This window comes from Centruroides sculpturatus, unplaced genomic scaffold, assembly GCF_000671375.1.
Source record: "Centruroides sculpturatus isolate CEXI.00-Female unplaced genomic scaffold, Cexi_2.0 scaffold585, whole genome shotgun sequence".
NCBI classification, from domain to species: domain Eukaryota; kingdom Metazoa; phylum Arthropoda; class Arachnida; order Scorpiones; family Buthidae; genus Centruroides; species Centruroides sculpturatus.
Window position 1 is genome coordinate 423,021 of NW_019384762.1, and position 18,520 is coordinate 441,540.

General features: G+C 30.7%; 2 protein-coding genes across 3 annotated transcripts in view; one reads left to right on the forward strand and one right to left on the reverse strand.

The window, feature by feature from the left end:
- On the forward strand, positions 1 to 9,739 carry LOC111628821 (atrial natriuretic peptide receptor 1-like). The gene is made up of 22 exons (XM_023372662.1): positions 1 to 718; positions 1,781 to 1,944; positions 2,028 to 2,162; positions 2,229 to 2,367; positions 2,608 to 2,699; positions 2,765 to 2,973; positions 3,065 to 3,069; positions 3,539 to 3,623; positions 3,700 to 3,820; positions 3,890 to 3,967; positions 4,033 to 4,110; positions 4,185 to 4,289; positions 4,352 to 4,423; positions 4,829 to 4,982; positions 5,052 to 5,219; positions 5,387 to 5,555; positions 5,627 to 5,776; positions 5,842 to 5,965; positions 6,038 to 6,281; positions 6,359 to 6,457; positions 6,771 to 6,862; positions 9,512 to 9,739. Exons 1-22 carry the CDS (start codon positions 1 to 3, stop codon positions 9,578 to 9,580), a joined length of 3,270 nt encoding a protein of 1,089 aa, XP_023228430.1. The 3' UTR covers positions 9,581 to 9,739.
- The window catches only part of LOC111628828 (origin recognition complex subunit 2-like), a 22,424-nt gene continuing 11,396 nt past the window's right edge, over positions 7,493 to 18,520 (reverse strand). The window contains exons 6-12 of one of the 2 annotated variants that reach the window (XM_023372674.1): positions 14,235 to 14,367; positions 11,613 to 11,712; positions 11,391 to 11,534; positions 10,142 to 10,375; positions 9,950 to 10,068; positions 9,773 to 9,866; positions 7,493 to 7,725 (exon numbers count right to left, since the gene is read on the reverse strand). In XM_023372674.1, the coding sequence (XP_023228442.1) occupies positions 9,783 to 9,866; positions 9,950 to 10,068; positions 10,142 to 10,375; positions 11,391 to 11,534; positions 11,613 to 11,712; positions 14,235 to 14,367 (814 nt within the window). In that variant the 3' untranslated portion in view covers positions 7,493 to 7,725; positions 9,773 to 9,782. Of the gene's footprint in view, positions 7,950 to 9,772; positions 9,867 to 9,949; positions 10,069 to 10,141; positions 10,376 to 11,390; positions 11,535 to 11,612; positions 11,713 to 14,234; positions 14,368 to 18,520 lie in introns of both variants that reach the window. The other variant, XM_023372673.1, reaches the window with a different exon arrangement.

Genomic DNA, 18,520 nt, shown 5'->3' on the forward strand with positions numbered 1-18,520 from the left:
ATGAACCTAATTCATCCAGTTCCTCCTTTCAGCGGGTGGTCTCCTGACAAAGACTTCATGTCTCTCCTCTTTCTGACGACCTTATGTGTGGCATTATGGATAACTGGAGGTGAATATGACTTTGAAGCATTCATAGTGGGCATATTCGTCTACCAGTCGGAGCTCGACGTTAATTTAGAAGTGATCAAACCCGCTCTGGAGTTAGCCATCAAGAAGACCAGCGAAGATTACCCGCACATAAAATTCAATATCGTTTTTAGGAATGGATCTACTACCTGTACGGCAAATTTTGCGGGAGTTTTCGCCGCAGAAGAGTATTATCTACGCAGGGTTACAGCATTCGTTGGTCCAGCTTGTAGCTTGGCCCTGGATCCTGTTGGTAGAATGGCAGCATACTGGAACGTTCCCGTCTTCACTGCGGGTGGTATCGATACTAAATTCGCCGACAAAGTGACATTTTCGACACTGACCAGAGTCTCCCTATCGTTGGACAGTACGGGTGGATTTGTCCTCCAAGTATTGAAAGAATTTAACTGGAAACACGTGGCCATAATCGTCGACGATACGGATTTGCAAGCTCTACTCCTCAAGGCTAGTATCGTTCATAGCTTAAAGAAATCAGACGATGCTTACTTTATTCTGGTTAAGGAATTTTCTAAGAAAGATCGAGACTTTAATTACACACAGATTCTTCGAGATAGCAGCACGCAAGCCAGAGGTAAACATTTCTAAATTATTCATATCGATAATCAAAACTTTATGATTGGTTAAACCAAACGAACAAAGAAACACGTACAGACGAATCTATTAAGTCGAAATTAATTCGAGAAGATTTAAAAATTCAATAGATAAATATTTTCTATTACTTAAATTAAAGCCAAACAAGTTTAATAAATCGCCAATCTCCATTTGAACTTTTGATATTTTCCAAAGAGAACCACGATTTTTGTATACTTAAATATTAAATAGAAATTTATTATTATTTATAAAATTTTATTTTTAATAACTAGAAAATATATCAAGGATATAAAATTAACGTAATGCGATTCTGTATCCTAGTAACAGCTCACCTTTTTGCTTATTTTACAGATTAATATTTAAACACAAAGCAAGAAGAACTCTATGATCATGATTCTAACATTTATCAAAATTATATGTGATAAAAATTTCTAAAAATACGTAAAATAGTACTGTAGTATAGTTACTGAAGAGACTGTATTATTTTATTGGCTTCATTTATCTTTAAACAGTGTAAAAAATATATTTATTTATTTATTTATTTACAAAGCCATCTTTGTTGACATCAATTATCTTTCTAATTGTTGTTGAGTAAATTATAAAGTTTATTTTTATAGTCATAAATCGTTAATCACTTCTTTACGAGAACGTTTTTCTTTCTTACAACGATTTTCAAAACGTAATCCTCTTGATATTTTATTCACAGATCTTTTTTCTAGATCCATATTTACCTTTATATTATATTTTTTTTACTGATTTAACGTTTAAAAGTTAATATATTTAATTCCTTTATCCGGTTCGAGTCACTTCTACGCAAGATCATTGAATAAAATGACGTAAAAGTATGCAAAAATAATGCAGATAGATTCTACGTATCTTGCACTTTACACATCATCGTCCTGGATTTTATAGGATAAATTCCATAAATTGGATTTTACAAATTATCCATTCAAATTATGTTCTTTCTACATTACAAAAAAATACGAATTTAATTCATTTTAATGTAATATAATTCCACATTTTCTTTACTTATAAATTACAGTATTTATACTTCTTGCAACTGGCGATACAGTGAGAAAGATTCTTTTGGATGCCTACGAATTGGATATGGATAACGGAGAATATACTTTTCTCAGTATTGAATTAATTAAAAATCATCGATCATCCGATCTTCTATGGTACAGATATGGAGATGACAGAAACAAGGTTAAGGAAAAAAAAAAAACTACCTTAAAATAACGTTGGCTATCTCCAGTGGCAATTTATTAAACTTTTTTTTCGGTCTGCAGGAGTCTAGAAAGATATTCGAAGCACTAATGATCGTGGCTGTAAGAGTACCGACCAGTCAAGAGTATAAATTCTTTGCAGAAGAAGTGATTAAAATGTCCAAATCGGAATTTGATACCAATCTAAATCAGACAGCGGTAATTATCGATAAATATAACGATTTTACCAGCAAATATACGGAAAATTTTACTTATATTTTCCAGGTTAATCCCATCGTAGCTGCTTTCTACGACTGTATATTGATGTACGCTTGGTCTTTAAACAAAACACTACAAGAAAAAAACGATCCTTACGATGGTTACAGTTTAGCTAGGAAATTGTGGAATAATACCTTTCAAAGGGGTAAATTCTAATTAATTATAATATTAATTATGTTAATTAATTAAACTAGACAACGTAGCACTTTCATTAAATTTAATTTATAACCCGAAGAGTTATTTAAAATGTATCGCGTCGCCTGTAAATCATACTTCTCTGCACGAAACGGAGCTTTGCGGTGAAGCCACCTTTTCGCTAAGTAGTGAATTTGAGAGATAAGGATAATAAATTTAAAAATAAAACATGTTTTAAACGTTTAAGTAGGGCTGACAGAACCTATTTATATCAACGAGAACGGAGACAGAGAAGCGGATTACACACTCAACGATCTGGATCCTGTAACTGGAGCGATGAGAGTGAGTAGTAGCTTTACTGCTCTACCATAATTGGCAATATCAAAAATCCTAACATTAATTCATAGCCCGTAGCTACTTATTTTGGTGCTAAGAAAATTTACGAAAGAATAGATGACGTGTCAATACACTGGCCTGGAAGGACACAACATCCACCACCGGATATCCCAGAATGTGGATTCACTGGCGATGCGCCACATTGTCAGGATGAAGGCAAATTTTTTATTCTATCCAATAATATACATGCTGATTCCAAACTATGGAAACAGATTTTAGTGTATTCCTAAAAGAGCAAAGAACATAAATGGTCCTATTAACATGTGTCCAGAAATACACCATGACTTTAAAATCTGCTTATCCACTTTCAGTGAAAGTGGGAGTGTGCAGCATGTTGTCTGTCTACTAAACAGGTCCATTGTGCAACTGTGTGGTGTAGTGATGTGAGAATGATCCATTATTCCTATTCGCATACAGAAAAACAAATGGGAATGATCAGGAAACCAAACAGTTCTACCATGCTTACATTGTAAAGTGATGCACAACCACTGGCATTGAGATCTATGGATGATACTTTGAACATCTATGATTCTGCCTGATGTATGTATGCCAAACGGTTATGCAATGATTTATCCTGTGTGTGCAGTGTAATTTACAAGTATTTCAGCACCAGTACATTTCCAGACATACATTAATAGAACCAATTTATTCTTTGACCTGCCAGGAATCCACTCCTGAAGTTTACACCATAGTTTGGAATCACTCTGTGTAACTAATTAATTAATTAAAGATATGAATTATCCATTAAATCAATAAATTTCATCTTGAATATTTAAATTACACAGTTCCATTTCCAATATATGCTTGTATTGGAATAGTATTTGTCATAGTGATACTTGTAGGAATTATCATTGGTTTCCATCTCTATAGGTAAGTCTCAGGAAGAAAACTTTCACCATTTAAAATGCAAAAAATTTTTAAAACAACATCCAATTAACACATCTAGGAAAATCAAATTTGAATCTACACTCTCAGACTTATGGTGGAGGGTTCGCTGGGAGGACGTAGTCTTCACGGAAAGGCTGGGAGTAAAATCTTTAGGAAGCATCATGGATGATCCTAACAGAGTAATTTAAATAATTTTTTTTTTATTGAAGCTTCTCAATATCAAATTAATTTTTTAATTTTGTTTCTAGAGAATATATTCTTCGATATCAAATCAGAGTACTTTAGATGAAACAGAGATGGGCAAAGTAGCCACTGGAATTTATAAGGTGATGATTCATGTAGCTGTCGTGAATTAATTAACATGATTATTAACTCCCTCACTTTAATACAGGGTATTCAAGTTGCTATAAAAACTTTCTATGTCAAAAAATTGATAGTGAATAGGACATTGCTGCTTGAAATGAAGCAGGTAAAATAGCATATTCTATTTAAGTACATAATAAAGATATACCATACGCTCCTGATGATAAACTGTTCTTGCAGATGCGCGAATTAACACACGAAAACTTGGTTAGATTTATTGGATTGTGTATAGAAGAACCAAATATCGCTATCTTCAATGAGTTCAGTCCCAGGGGGAGTTTACAGGTAATTAACTATCGTTAAAATAATTTAATCATCATTAATATATTTATTACATAATATTTCAGGATATTATTCACAATGATGCAATGAAACTAGATTGGGTATTTCGTTACGCGATGATTTCGGACATTGTAGAGGTGAGCTTCCTTGTAAAATTTCCTTAATCTCATAGATCAAATTTAAGATTGATTAGTTAATGTGAGGATCAGTTTTATATGGAACCATTGTAGGCCAGCTGCATTTGTAATGGGATAATTATGCTAAATTCAAACAGTATTGATCCACAATAGGGTCAATCAATATTGGTGAAAGATGGAGAATGATGTGGATCCAGGCCACCTGTGATAAATTATGGAAGTCAATCAGTTTTGAACTATGATTCTCTATGATAACAGTATCTACCTGAGAACTTTAAGATTTAAGATAGTAAAAATAGTTCATAAAGATGCTTGCATTCTGTATAAACAATATGGAATTCTGTATAACGGAATTCTTGTTTGAAGACTCCAGACTCAAATTATAATGTAACTTATTTCTAATAGGGAATGGTCTTCCTACATTCGAGTATCATTGGTTATCATGGCCATTTCAAATCTACAAACTGCGTTATAGACGGAAGATTTATGGTAAAAATAACTGATTATGGTATGAATTCCTTATACAGTCAAATATCAAATGAAGAAAAGGTTGATCCTTGTAAGTTTTATTGAATTTTTTGATCATTTAAACAAAATCAATGCAAGACAGCAAACCCCTGTCTTATAGATAAATTGTTTTGGACTGCTCCCGAGCATCTCCGAGACCCACATCCAGAGAGACAAGGATCTAAGAAGGGTGACATTTATAGTTTTGCTATTATATTGCAAGAAATCATAACTAGAACTGGTCCTTTTGAAAGATTACTGAAGAAACAAAATAATTTATTGCCTGAAGGTTAGTGGTGTTGTCATGAAAAGCTAACAAATGTATCATATGTTTGATCTAAATATGTTAATAAGACTCTCATTATCATAATTTAAAGAAAATTCTTCTTTGGAATTTTACTTATATATATATTTAAGTCTCAATTTTTATAACAAAAACTTTAATTCCATTCTTAGATATATTAGAAAAGGTAAAAATGGGAACAACTCCTCCATTCCGTCCAGAACTATCTCCGGAAGAGGCAACATCAGATATTTTAGACTTAATGAGAAGATGCTGGGCAGAACAACCCGATGACAGACCTACATTTCAAGAAATTAAAAGTCAACTAAAGCAAATAACAAAGTACTTTTTCTTACAATTAAAATTATTACTGATGTTAAATAAATCTGCATACGAATATCTAATTTTTTCAGAGGAATTTCCAGTAGAAACTTTTTGGATAACCTGTTATCTCGCATGGAACAGTATGCAAATAATTTAGAACAACTGGTTGAAGCAAAGACGTTATCTCTTATCGACGAGAAAAAAAAGACAGACGAACTGCTCTATCAGTTGCTACCCAAGTAAGATAATCTTAAAGTCACATTACATCTTAATCATTTTAAACATGGTATACACATTATTTTAGATACATAGCGGATGAACTGAAGAAAGGTAACCACATAAAACCAGAGGCTTTCGAATCTGTGACAATATTTTTCAGTGATATCGTTGGTTTTACACCTCTGGCAGCAGAAAGCACGCCAATTCAGGTCTTATTTTTGGGATTATAACTCCAAAATAAAACAGGATTAAAATTTTTAATACATAATCAAATTTTGCAGGTTGTAAATTTATTAAATGACTTGTACACGTGTTTTGACGACATTATCGATCACTATAGTGCCTATAAGGTGGAAACAATTGGAGATGCTTACATGGTAGTTTCAGGATTACCGATTCGAAATGGAAACGAGCATGCAAAAGAAATCGCTCTGATGTCGCTATCGCTGCTCCGTGCCATCAGAAAGTTTAAAGTCAGGCACAGAAGCGATAAAAAACTACAAGTAAGAATAGGAATTCATTCCGGTAAGCGAATACATTTACCAAACCATTTTTATAATAATTTGACAGTGAATAATTCTGTAAATTATTTGTCCATTTAGGTCCTTGCGCTGCTGGTGTAGTGGGTTTAAAAATGCCACGTTACTGTCTTTTTGGAGACACCGTAAACACAGCTTCTCGTATGGAATCTAATGGGCAAGGTACGTACTAATTTACTCTTAAGATAGTTGCATGCGTGTGGCTTGGAAATGAAAATTGGGTCTCAAAATTGAAATGCTGCCTGCAAAGGAGCAATCACCACACAGCAAGTCACTACATTAAAAGATCATATGCATAATTGTGGCAATACTGCAAATATGCGAAAATGAGCAAAGTCTACTTTCACCCGACACCAAGCAGCTCCACAAAAGATAATTACAGTCACAGACTTGCTTTTCTTGACACATCATGCGCATGCGTTCACCTTTATATTACTCATTTTAAGAAATAAATATGTACATTTGTATATTTCAGCCATGAAAATACACGTTAGTTCGGAAACTAAATTCATTTTGGATATATTTGGAACATTTAAATTAACATTAAGAGGTGATATAGAAATTAAGGTAAGTTTATTGTAGTTTTAATATTAAAGTATTACTTTTTAATAAAAAAAATTACATATTTATGATAAGTTTTAATTAACAATAATCCCTTAACCATGTTTTGATATTATTGAATCAGTGAAAAAATTTATTCCAGGACATTTATTATATTCTAAAAGCTTTAATTTATTAATTTTGAACTTTAATTTCTTATCTTTTAATGAAATGTAAATAAAACTTAATTAAATTTCATTTAAATATTTTAAAACAAATTTAAAAGTATTCATTCTTCTAGATTTTAATTTAAATTATCTTCATAAAAGTCAATTCTCTACAAAACATACAAACTCTTAAATGCTAATTTAGTAATAATTAAGCGGTTATAACTTTAATATTTAAATCAAAATGTTTTTTACTATTTAAACAAAATAAAATTTTAATAATATAACATATAAACTTTTATTTTATTACCTGAAGGGTCTACAGACACACAAATGAGCATTTGCATTGAAAAGAAAATAAATCTTAATTAAAAATATCAAAAAGAAAAAGAATAAAATGTTTGAAGTTTTTAATTAAAAACTGATAAATTATTAAAAGGACAAACATTTAAAAAGTTTTGTATTTTCATACAAAATAATTCTTCCGTTGTCATCATCTTAAGTTTTTTACTTAAAAATTATAGGTTTAAATTACATTTCTAATGTTTTATAATGCACATTTATTAACATTTAGAGGAATATATTAATAATATACACTGCTACTTTCAAATGCATGTGGTGCAAAATATCTTCCAATTATAATAAATTGTAAACATTTAAAAAAATACACTGGGTGTAACGTAAGTCTGGAACCATACGAGTTATGTTGATCTTTGTTTATTCCTTTATGAGTAAATCACAGTGCCGAGTAAGGAAGAACAAATTCAAGTTATTTTGATGGTGGATATTTGCAGTTGGTAAGAAGTTGTCAAAGAGTTTACCTGGCTTCTTCTAGACTTCCCCTAATCATATATGACAATCTGGATGCAGCCTGTTAAACCCTTCAGCAACTTCCTGTGGGTTACCGTGATCAAAATGATGTAAATTCATTTCTCCTTACTCAGCACCTGTAAAAGAATAAACAAAAATCAACATAATTCCATGGTTTCAATTTATGGGACACACCATATATACTGTTGACTGTAGTTTAATAAGTATATATTTCTATCATAATAAAAAAAATTTATCATAGGTATTCCTTAAATGGGTACATTCCAGTATGCATCAAACAGCATGTTGGAGGAGAACCATGAGGTACAACATACATTCCAATATCACTGAAGAGTTCATCGGTGCAGCCACCATGCACATCACTCGTTGGGTTATGTACCTCCACAATTACATTTCAAGCATAAAATTATTTTGTGACGATTAAAAATGATTTTACTATTCAGATGTTCCAGTAAAAGCTTATTAAACTATTCACTGATGCATCAGTTGTGGCTGAGACTGATGCATATGAGAATGTACCCAATATTTTCTCATAAAACACACACAACATACTGTATGTGATATCAAAAGTTTTTAGTATTTTTTCTACATTAGTTAGGCTAAAATTATTCTATATAAACAATACTTGACTAAACTACTTTTTAATTCTGCTTTTCTTGTTTATATGATGATTTTTATACAATTCAGAGTAAATCTTTAAGGTATATAAATGTAAATCATTAAATACCGCATGTAACTAATGTTGTGTTTGTCATTTAGTAACTGTTTAGATTTCTCTACCCTGCTTTCATTAATGATAACATTAAAAATCCTAAATAATAAATAAATTAAAAATATATATGGTTTGAAGTCTGAGTAGCATCCTTTTCATATTACAGAGAAACATAAATAAGCATAGTCAGAGTCAACTTTACTTCCAAGGCTCAACTCTTCCTAAAAATACATAAAACTGTTTAAAATGTCTTTCTGGAGATGATATCTTGTAGAAATCCTTTTATTTTTTATTAGTTGATATAACTAAATAAAAAATAAAAGGATGAAAGGATGCCTAGTGGTCGATTAACTGCACTTAATAGTGCTTAAACAACAAAAAGTATAACAACACAATTTCAGATTGGCAAAAAAACTTTCTTGCTTAATCTTACATTATTTCTTTTTATGTAAATATTTAGTGTACTATGAGATAAGTAGTTGTCTAGACATGTAATAAATACATTCTCAATGACATAAAAATATCAATATTCATTCATATTCCAGGATCAAAAGATAAAAAACAAACTTATATTGATAATAAAGATACTATTACTATCCATTTCATAAAAAATTACATGTATGCAACTCTTAACGATGTCCCATTTAATGACAGTCCCTTATGTTTATAATGGAGCCGATAAATTCATAGACACCAGTATTTTTTCTATATTTAAATGTTTGGATAATTATCATTATGTTACTGTTTAGCCCAAGACAATACTCTATAGGTTTGACTATGACCTTTGCTTAATAATAAATTTCTTGAAACATATTCCCAGTCATTAAGTGGCACATACCTCCATCAAAAAAATAGTACTTAATAAGGTTACAATATTTTTACTCTTATAAAGTGTTAATATTTTATATTAATGTAGTAAAAACCTGTATTATTAATATGTTCTTGTCCTCTTTCATTAAATCACAGGGCAAAGGAATAATGAGAACATATTGGTTGGAGGGAGAAACAGGAGAATGTCATTTTGGAAAAGAATGATTATTCGTACTTCAATTATACTTTTTAAATAGTAGTTAAGACCAAGTACTTTCAATTCCAATTAAAATAAATGAGAAAGATTTGGTGATAGAATTGTTAGATGTAATCATCATCAATGCGGAAAAATAACTTTATAATTTAGTTGATAATAAACAAAATACAATAAATATTCAAATAGAAAAAATTTATTACTTGTATCAAACTAACTATCATCTTGTAATTCTAAAAACTCTTGAAGGGTATTTTCATTCAAGAGGAGAGTAAGATTTTCTGTTCCGTCCAAACTCTGTATAAAAATATATATAATCAGTTTAAGAATTCAATTATTTTTGAGTGCGCATATGTTAAAAAAAACTGCAGACTCATCACCTTTCGGAGACGAAGGAGTTTATGATCGATAAATTCAGTCAACTGGCTTCTTAATGTCAAATCGCTGTTTACTAAAAATGCTTCTCTGCACTGTTGATAACAATCTTGAAACAACATTCCTGTAAAATTAAAAATTAAGTTTAATAAAACTGAGAATAAAAAATCTTGTAAGATAATAATTCAATTAATCACCTGTATAATTGCTATTGTCTTTCTGATCGTACTGATACCTTGCCAATATCATAAATATGCCTTGAGCGTTTGGTGTAAGACTGTTAAACACATGTATTAGAGAACTCAGGACCAATTTTCCATGTTTCTGTGTTAGTAAAGAGTTCTCGTATGATGTCTCATTGCTATATATAGAAAACGTAGTGGCATCAAACCAAATCCAATTGTATCGATTTAATTTAGTTTGATCCCAGACTGTAATAAAGAAAAATAAATAAATAAAATTTAGTTTTCTAGAGTATATCTTTGTTTTTCTTATAATATTTCTTATAAAAGAATAAATTAAATAATCATTTTCAAAAATAGTAACAATAAAGAATAAAGCCAAAATCAAAACAGACCAAGAAATTCTAGCAAAACTTTTGTTTAATTATTAACATTTTCAACCTTGTTCAAATGACATTATCAGACTACATACAGTCAATACAGACCATATTCATTCTCATATATCAGCTGCAGTCTGTATATGAGAACATCACATACAGCCAACATTCCTTTACAACTTTCATTTGTGGCTATGTAGCTTAAGTTTTATAGTATTATATATATATATATATTGAAGGTCTGTAGATCTTAGTAGTTAGGAATTTGCTGAACTAGATAATCCATTTCATTCAAGCTTATACCAGTGGATGAAGAGCATAAAATAATATTTACAGTCATAACTGATCGTAACATAGACAATTTATGAATACTATCCATCACAAAACATCAAATTTATTTTTAAAGACTTAAAAAGAATTATTCATTAATTATTAACAGTTTAAATAAACTTTCTGAAAGTAATCCATTTCCAAGATACACGCAGAGTCCGAATCATTACACAAACACAGCTCTTGTATATTTATTTATAATATTAAAAATTAATGAATAGACTTCATAAATCTTTAAAAGACTTTAAGTTCGAGATCTTATATAAAAGCAATATAACTTATGTACGACCAACTTCTCCTATTTCGAATTGTCAAGTGGTTTTACTCGTATTATTTTTTCAAATCCGTAACATATCCAAAGACTGGCTTTCACCTGATTCACGAAATTTGAATTATTTAGTCAAGTAAAACAATCTTTTGGTTTTTATTTGTGCGTTTTAAGTTTCTATTAAATATACATGACTTAAATCATCTACAATTTAACATTAGACTTTAGAAAAATCTATCTATTTAATTTTTAAAATCAAACTGAAAAAATATACATAAATTAGACTTACTTAAAGGTGCATTTATGTGGTCTATAGATGCTACGGCATGAATATGAGGAGACTGAATTAAATAACTAAGAAGTGATTGGCTTTTTTCGGAGCAAAGTAAAGGTGCATCTATGTTGTTAATAATCAAATACAGCTCTTCCATTTCTGATAATGATAATTTTTTCTATTAATACTCTTTTAAATACTCCAGATGCTTGTTGTTATAATATGAACATGTCTTACTTTTTTTATCCATTTCTTCCATTATGAATTTTACTTGATCGAGAGGATCTCGGAAAGTTTTATTATGTTTGATCACATCTTCTGTTATTGTATTTAAAATCTTTAAAAGAAAAGGAAAAAAAATTGAACATTAACTGTAATTAAAAATATATATATATTCTTCAATCAAAACAACCAAATTTTTAATTTTTTAAAACATAGTTTGTATAAATAAAAACTAAATTATTAAATATATTAGTAATCTTTAATGTTTTCAATGATAAATTATTAATTTTCTATTTAAAAATTATAATTTAATAATTATTAACATTTATTTAACTATCAGAAATAAAATTAATTAATTAAATGTTCTTTTTGTTATATACCCATTTGCACAGAATTTAAAAATTTTTATACAAGGTGTTCCAAAATACTACCATTTTAAATTATAGTAGTTATGTTAATTGTTATCAAAGAAGTATGTGATGCACGCCAATTGATAGAGTAACAGTCGGAGTTTCATCTCCCATCTGCAATCAGACGTCTTGTCGTCTACTACCTCTAAGAGGCACTGTAAACAAAAATGCAATTCTGCTACAGTTTTATGAATGTTTTGCAAAAATGTTTGCGAAATTGAATTTAGTTAAACATTCCCTAATGCAACAGTTCTCAATCGGTGGTGCTCGTACCTCTAGGGGTAAGCAAGAAAGATCGATTAGTGCTACAAGTCTACTAGGCAGAAGATTTAGGAGGTATGTGAGTGAAAAGAATTAAGAATTGCTGCCCTAATAAATTATTTAAAAATCTATAATTCTTTTTAATGTCTAATAACTTTAGATGAGAAACTGCCTTCTGCAGTTTGCAAAGTTGGAATCACTCATCATTCTGTAACACAAGTGTGAGATCTGCAATTTTACACATTGTCAGAAATTTGTAAACAAATTTGACAGCAAAACAATCCTGGAAAGAATTAGAGCAGAGGTTACAATTAGTCACAACAATCCGATGGAAAAATTAAAAAATGAACTCATAAGTGTCAACTTGGCACACCGTAACCATCAACATTGAACGAACACGTGACACTTTTTTTCACAACGAAGGGATAAAAGAGGAAGTCACCGGAAGCTCGGGAGAGCAATTAATCAGGATGTCAATCAGTAGTTGTGTGCATTTTCATCTCCTGGACCTCCATAACCCGGACTGGACCAAGAAGAGGAAAAGACACCAGTTGGAAACCCATCCGTGACAACGACTCGTCCATATGAATGAAGTTCTCCACATTGACTCTCCAATACGCCCGAGAGGTATTTAAAAGGGGGCTGAAACTTGTAAACTCTCTCTCTGTGTAAAGTGCATTAGAATTGGGAAATTGGGTCGAGCATGCATTTCGTAAGAATTTATTGTTCGTATTCGTAACTGCATTTATCCACTTCAGTTTGTAACCGCATTTATCCATTTATAAATCTATATCTTCTAGATTTAGTTTATAATAAATTTTATATTTTGTTATGTTAAAACCTGTCTTTTGTTTGTCCACGGACCTCTGCCGACTTACTGACGCACTCCCCACTCGATTTGCCCTCCTATCCATCCAACGACCTCGAGATCGGGTTTTACCAGCCCGTGCAGATTAAGTGGTCAGAAGGGAGTAACCCCTGACCCCCTGCTTATCTCACACAAGTACTCTGTGGGAGTCATTACAATTGTTGCTCCCATTTTTAAATACTTATAAAAAAGAAACCACAAATAGAAATCTGTGAGAGTCACAATTCTTTGGCTCCTACAGATTTCTATTGGAGATTTCTATTATATAAGCAATCTTACTGCATTTGTCAATGAGAGTGATGTCAGGTCTATTGTGATGAATTGTTTTATCTGTGATTATGGATCTGTCAAAGTATATTTTCTGTGTCATTATCTAGTACTGACTACAGAATATATCTGTAGTATGGTACCCAAATATTTAATAATCTTTTTGTGTGCGAGCTCTTGATGTATTATATTTTATATTTGATTATACCTACTTAAATTGTCTGTTTGTACTAAGAGCTTGCAATCAAAGGTTACATGTTGTATTGTTTGAGAGAATGTGACATTTTCTGCAAGAGCCATTTGTGAATGATGTATCCTTCAGAATGTGTTTTCTATAGCTTTTAGCATTTATGATCTGATTGTGAATGATAATCATAAAAATGTCTCTTTAAATAGACAGCTCCTAGTCAGCCAGTACTTTGTCAAAGTTTTGTCAACATAGTCCTAAGCTAGGTCACAGGCATGCCTGCGATAAAGTACCTTCTGGGTCCATGACTTAATGGTGTCTATGTTATTTGTGTGTTGAGCTAAGTCCAGATGCTCAGAGTTTAAGTTTAAAGGTGTGTTGTTACTGTTTGCCAGAGTTATTGTTTTATGTAATCTTGATGTTTCTTGTTTTTTGTGGAAAAATTCCTGCACTGTCAGAAATTTTTGTAGTGGAGTTTAACTATATTAGTCAGGCCAAGAAAGACCACCTTTACAAGAAAGAATTAGTCTTTTTATGGGCAATTTTGGGTAATGACGTTCATGTTTAGTAAGTGTTATTATTATTATTATTTGAAAACAATTATAAAATAATATATTTATTATAATGAATAAAAGTATACTTACGTGTTTAATTGTTAACCCTGGGAAAAAACCATTAATGACTAAAATTTCAGAATTTCCTAGCATTTCTTTATAAAAATCTTCCATTATTTGAATTTTTGATCCAAGCCCATAAAGAAGTATGTTGAAACCTTCACTGTAAATTAAGTTTTCATAATTTTAAATTTATTTAGCTTCTAAAAATGTGTTTTAAAAAATCTTGAGATACATTGATTTTTTTTTCTAAGATAATATAAAAACAGAAATACAGTAAAAATAAATTAACATAATTTCCCAATTCCCTGTTCACAAAATTACCAATGTAGTAATATATTATATTACACTGAATTAAATAGATTAAAATCTTTGTCTTTAATCATCCATGACTAAACTTTTTAGGATCACCAGTGGCCAAGCAGTCTTCATTCCCTGAACATTGGAAGTTCGGTCGTGGGTTCGCACCTCGCTCAGATGGGCTGGCCACGTGGAGTTTTCCGGGTTTTCTCCACATCTGTAACGCCTAAATAGGGGCCAGTTTTCCTTAAAAAACCTCCCGGAAGGCACTCCCCCTAGGCAGATCGCCCAAGTGTTGTGTTGCCATAACCAAACAACAAACAAACTTTTTAGTTTTAAAATAATTTCTCAACAAACTAACTACTGTTCGATAATAAAATTACACACTTCTGGGAAACCAGGAGAAAAACTTTCAATTTGTTTTACCTTTACAAATTACAGTTCATATACATTCATAAAATACAGGATTTTCTTCTTAATATCACTAGTTATAAACTCTCCTGTAAAATCCATTTGCAATATGTGGATAAAATAAGTTGGAGAATATTGGTAAACACTCCAAGCTTCATGTGCACACTCTTGAAAATGCTGCTGCTCCCTCACAGTGGTGATTTAAGTCGCAACTATCTCACAGCCTAGATCACTGGGGTCTCATCTCTGGTCTACCCAATCATCCGACATAGTCTCTCTAAACTTCTTCCTTTGTGGGTCTGTCAAGGATCGTATGTACACTATAAAAGTGCCAGACATGAGAATCCCACATACAAGAATTGCAGATGCCATTAACAGCATTAATCCTAACATGCTAGCTTGGATGTGGGCTAAAATCCAATATATACTGGATTTAACATCAGTAGCATATGTGGAAATGTACTAATTTATGTAGCAACTAATCTTTTCAGATGCACTTTCCATTAACTTTCTCTACTGTACTCTACAACTTTTTCATGTTTTTTTCTTCTAAAATTAATTCTTTAAACTAGGGACATTCAAGGAAAACACCCTGTATAAGCTTTATTCTAGAAATGCATTTTGAATTCTAATTTCTTCTTCAGTCTTGGTTCCTTCTTCACAAAATTTCATTTTTTAAAAAAGGTTTACATTATCAAAACATTCGTTTCAAAACCTCTATTTTAAAGAAATCTACTTCCATCTTTCATTTTTCCACTCATACTTCACTTTCTCTCGAGTTACGCGTGCTTCTACCACAGTATCTAGCAATAGCAGCAAATAAAAACAGTAGTAACTTTATTAATAAAAACTAATAAAATTATTTCTTTTAAAGAGCGGCTTTCTTATTACTGTTTAAAAAATTTTTTGGAGATTACCAAACAATTGTCTCTGATCTCTTATTGTCTATACCACTAATACTATAATCTGGGGTCACTGTACTGTACATAGAGAAGAGTATTTTATAACACTGACCAAATTAGAATTCCTTCTTTAATATATACAGTGGAACCTGGGTATACGACCTTAATCCGTTCCTGATGTTTGGACTTATACCAAATAAAACGTATACCAAACCAACCTTTCCCATAAGAAGTAAAGTAAAAATGATTAATCCGTTCTCACGTAAAAAAAAATAAAAAGGCTGGCTTTAAACACCTCACTTTCCTGGCTAGTTCCTGCTTGATTTTTCATGAGATCAGCACGTATCTTTTTAGCTTTCTCGCAAATAATTGCTTCTGATACGCTGTCGCCAGCACACTGTTTTTCAGTTATCCATAGCAAAAGCAATTTCTCAACATAATCTAATGTTTAAAAATTGATTTAACCCCTTTCGAAATGTTAGAAGATTTAATAATGTCTTTATTTTTCACAATTGCTGATATTGTCATTCACAGAATACAGTATGCAACAGTTAAATCTTGAGCATGCATGCCACCTTCATATTTCCCAACAATCTCTTTTTTCAGTTCCATTGTGATTCTAGTCTTTTTTTTTTAGTTTTCTGTTGCTTTTCATTTGCCTTTTTGCAATTCATGATTAATAAAAATAATAAAATGTTACAAATTAAAATCAGAAGAAATTTAACAAAGTTATAAACCGTGGCACAGCGAACGTCTAGTCTGGTCTAGTACACTGATAGTGCTACTTGTTCATAGATGGCACGTATAACTGAATTTAGTAGTATACCAAGCAAAATGTGTTTTGTCCAAACAGGACGTATTCCGAATTAGATGTATTTTAAATTAACTTGTACAACTTTAAAAGCTTTAAAGTTGAAAACAGTTTAACATTCCAAATACATTTTAACATTTGTTTTATTTTATTAAACATATGACTTACGACATCTCTTTATCTACATCATCATCCTAGCATATATCTACATCCATACCTTTATTTAGATTAATAATACCAGTCATAATTGATTTATTAATAAGAAATTAATCTTCTTCCTCTAATCACGCCAAATGTAAAACATTATTTGACACAATAAATATCCTGTTCGAATTGAAAACGTTTGTCAGTATGTACAGTTTTTGATGTTATATTAAATATCTTACTGGATTTATAAAGGTATTTTTGATGTTCTGGCAAATTACAGATTATTATTAGTTTATTAGGTCTTATTAGTTTAAATAAAGATACAGATGCAGAAAAATGTTGAAATGATGTTATAGGTAAAGATAAGTCATAAATCACATGTAAAATAAACTAAGATTCCTCTTGAATTAAATAATCCTACCAGATTTTATCTATTTCTAATCCTTTATTAAAGTTTTTATTTGTTATTATTGCTAGATGCTCTTTTAATTTCCATTCTTAATTATTTATTTATAATTTTTATTTTATTTTTAAAATTTTACATCAGATTTTATAGCATCAATATAAATTATGCCAGGATTACAGGTTCAAATCCTATTCTAGATATAAAAACTGAAAGAAATTGCTTCAAATATATTAATGTAATCAAAAGTTAACAGCAAATCTCATTTAACAAAATTTGAGATTCCTTATATGTTAAAGACTAATGGATTTTAATAGTCAGGCCATCCACAAGATGATGTAATTCAGTTTCATTTATCCGATTACTGTTTATTTTATTAGTTTACTAACCTGAAAGTTATTTAATAATATTTTAAATTGTATAAGAATGTTATTTTAATTAATATAAAATTAATTTCTATGCAATTAAGTTTAAAAAAATTGAAGTAAATAAATCCAAATAGTAATGAACATATTTTTGGTTTCAATTTTGTTATCAAGATGTCAATAAATGTGTTTAAGGTTGTGTTCAAACAGGCTCTTCTTACATTATGTCTGGCTAATCACAGATGATATTATTTTTAACACTAAGTAATGCCTTCTTTAAGTTAGTCAGATGAAATGCAATGTAACAAAAGTCACTTCTTTATGCTAGCAAATTTGTTTTAAACATATACAATTATATTATTATTCAATCTCACTTCATAATGATGAAAAAACAAAGAGTTATAGCTTATCAGCACAAAAATTATTTATTTGTGTCTTAAATGTCAGCAAGATTGAATAATCACATATCAGAAATGATTTTTTAAACTTTATTTTTCATTGGATGCATGCCCAATGAAACAAGTTGTGATATAAGCAATATTCAAAGTAAAATCATTCATCGATTTACCATGATATCAATTTTGTAAATTGTTATTACATGATGTAAATAAACATTAATTTTCATGTTGTGGAATGAAATATAAAGTACACATACTAGATTTTATTTGAAAAATAAGACCGAGTGAAAATATAACATGTCAGGATAAAATCGTCTGACATACGATTTCCCGCACTTTTCCGTATTTTCAAACAAACGACGGTTGTCATCATGGGAACGCCGATCAGGCGACTTTGGAAACTCGACCGTGGATTGGCTGGAAGACATCGTACAACCAGCAGATGTCCGATAGCGCTACTAAACGCTGACTGGTGGAATTCCATTTGCCTCAATCCATATAAAAGGATTGAGTTAAGGAAGAAAGTTTAGTTCGCCTAAGACACATCAAGGGAACTCACATTCGTCTAGCTTCGCCTAA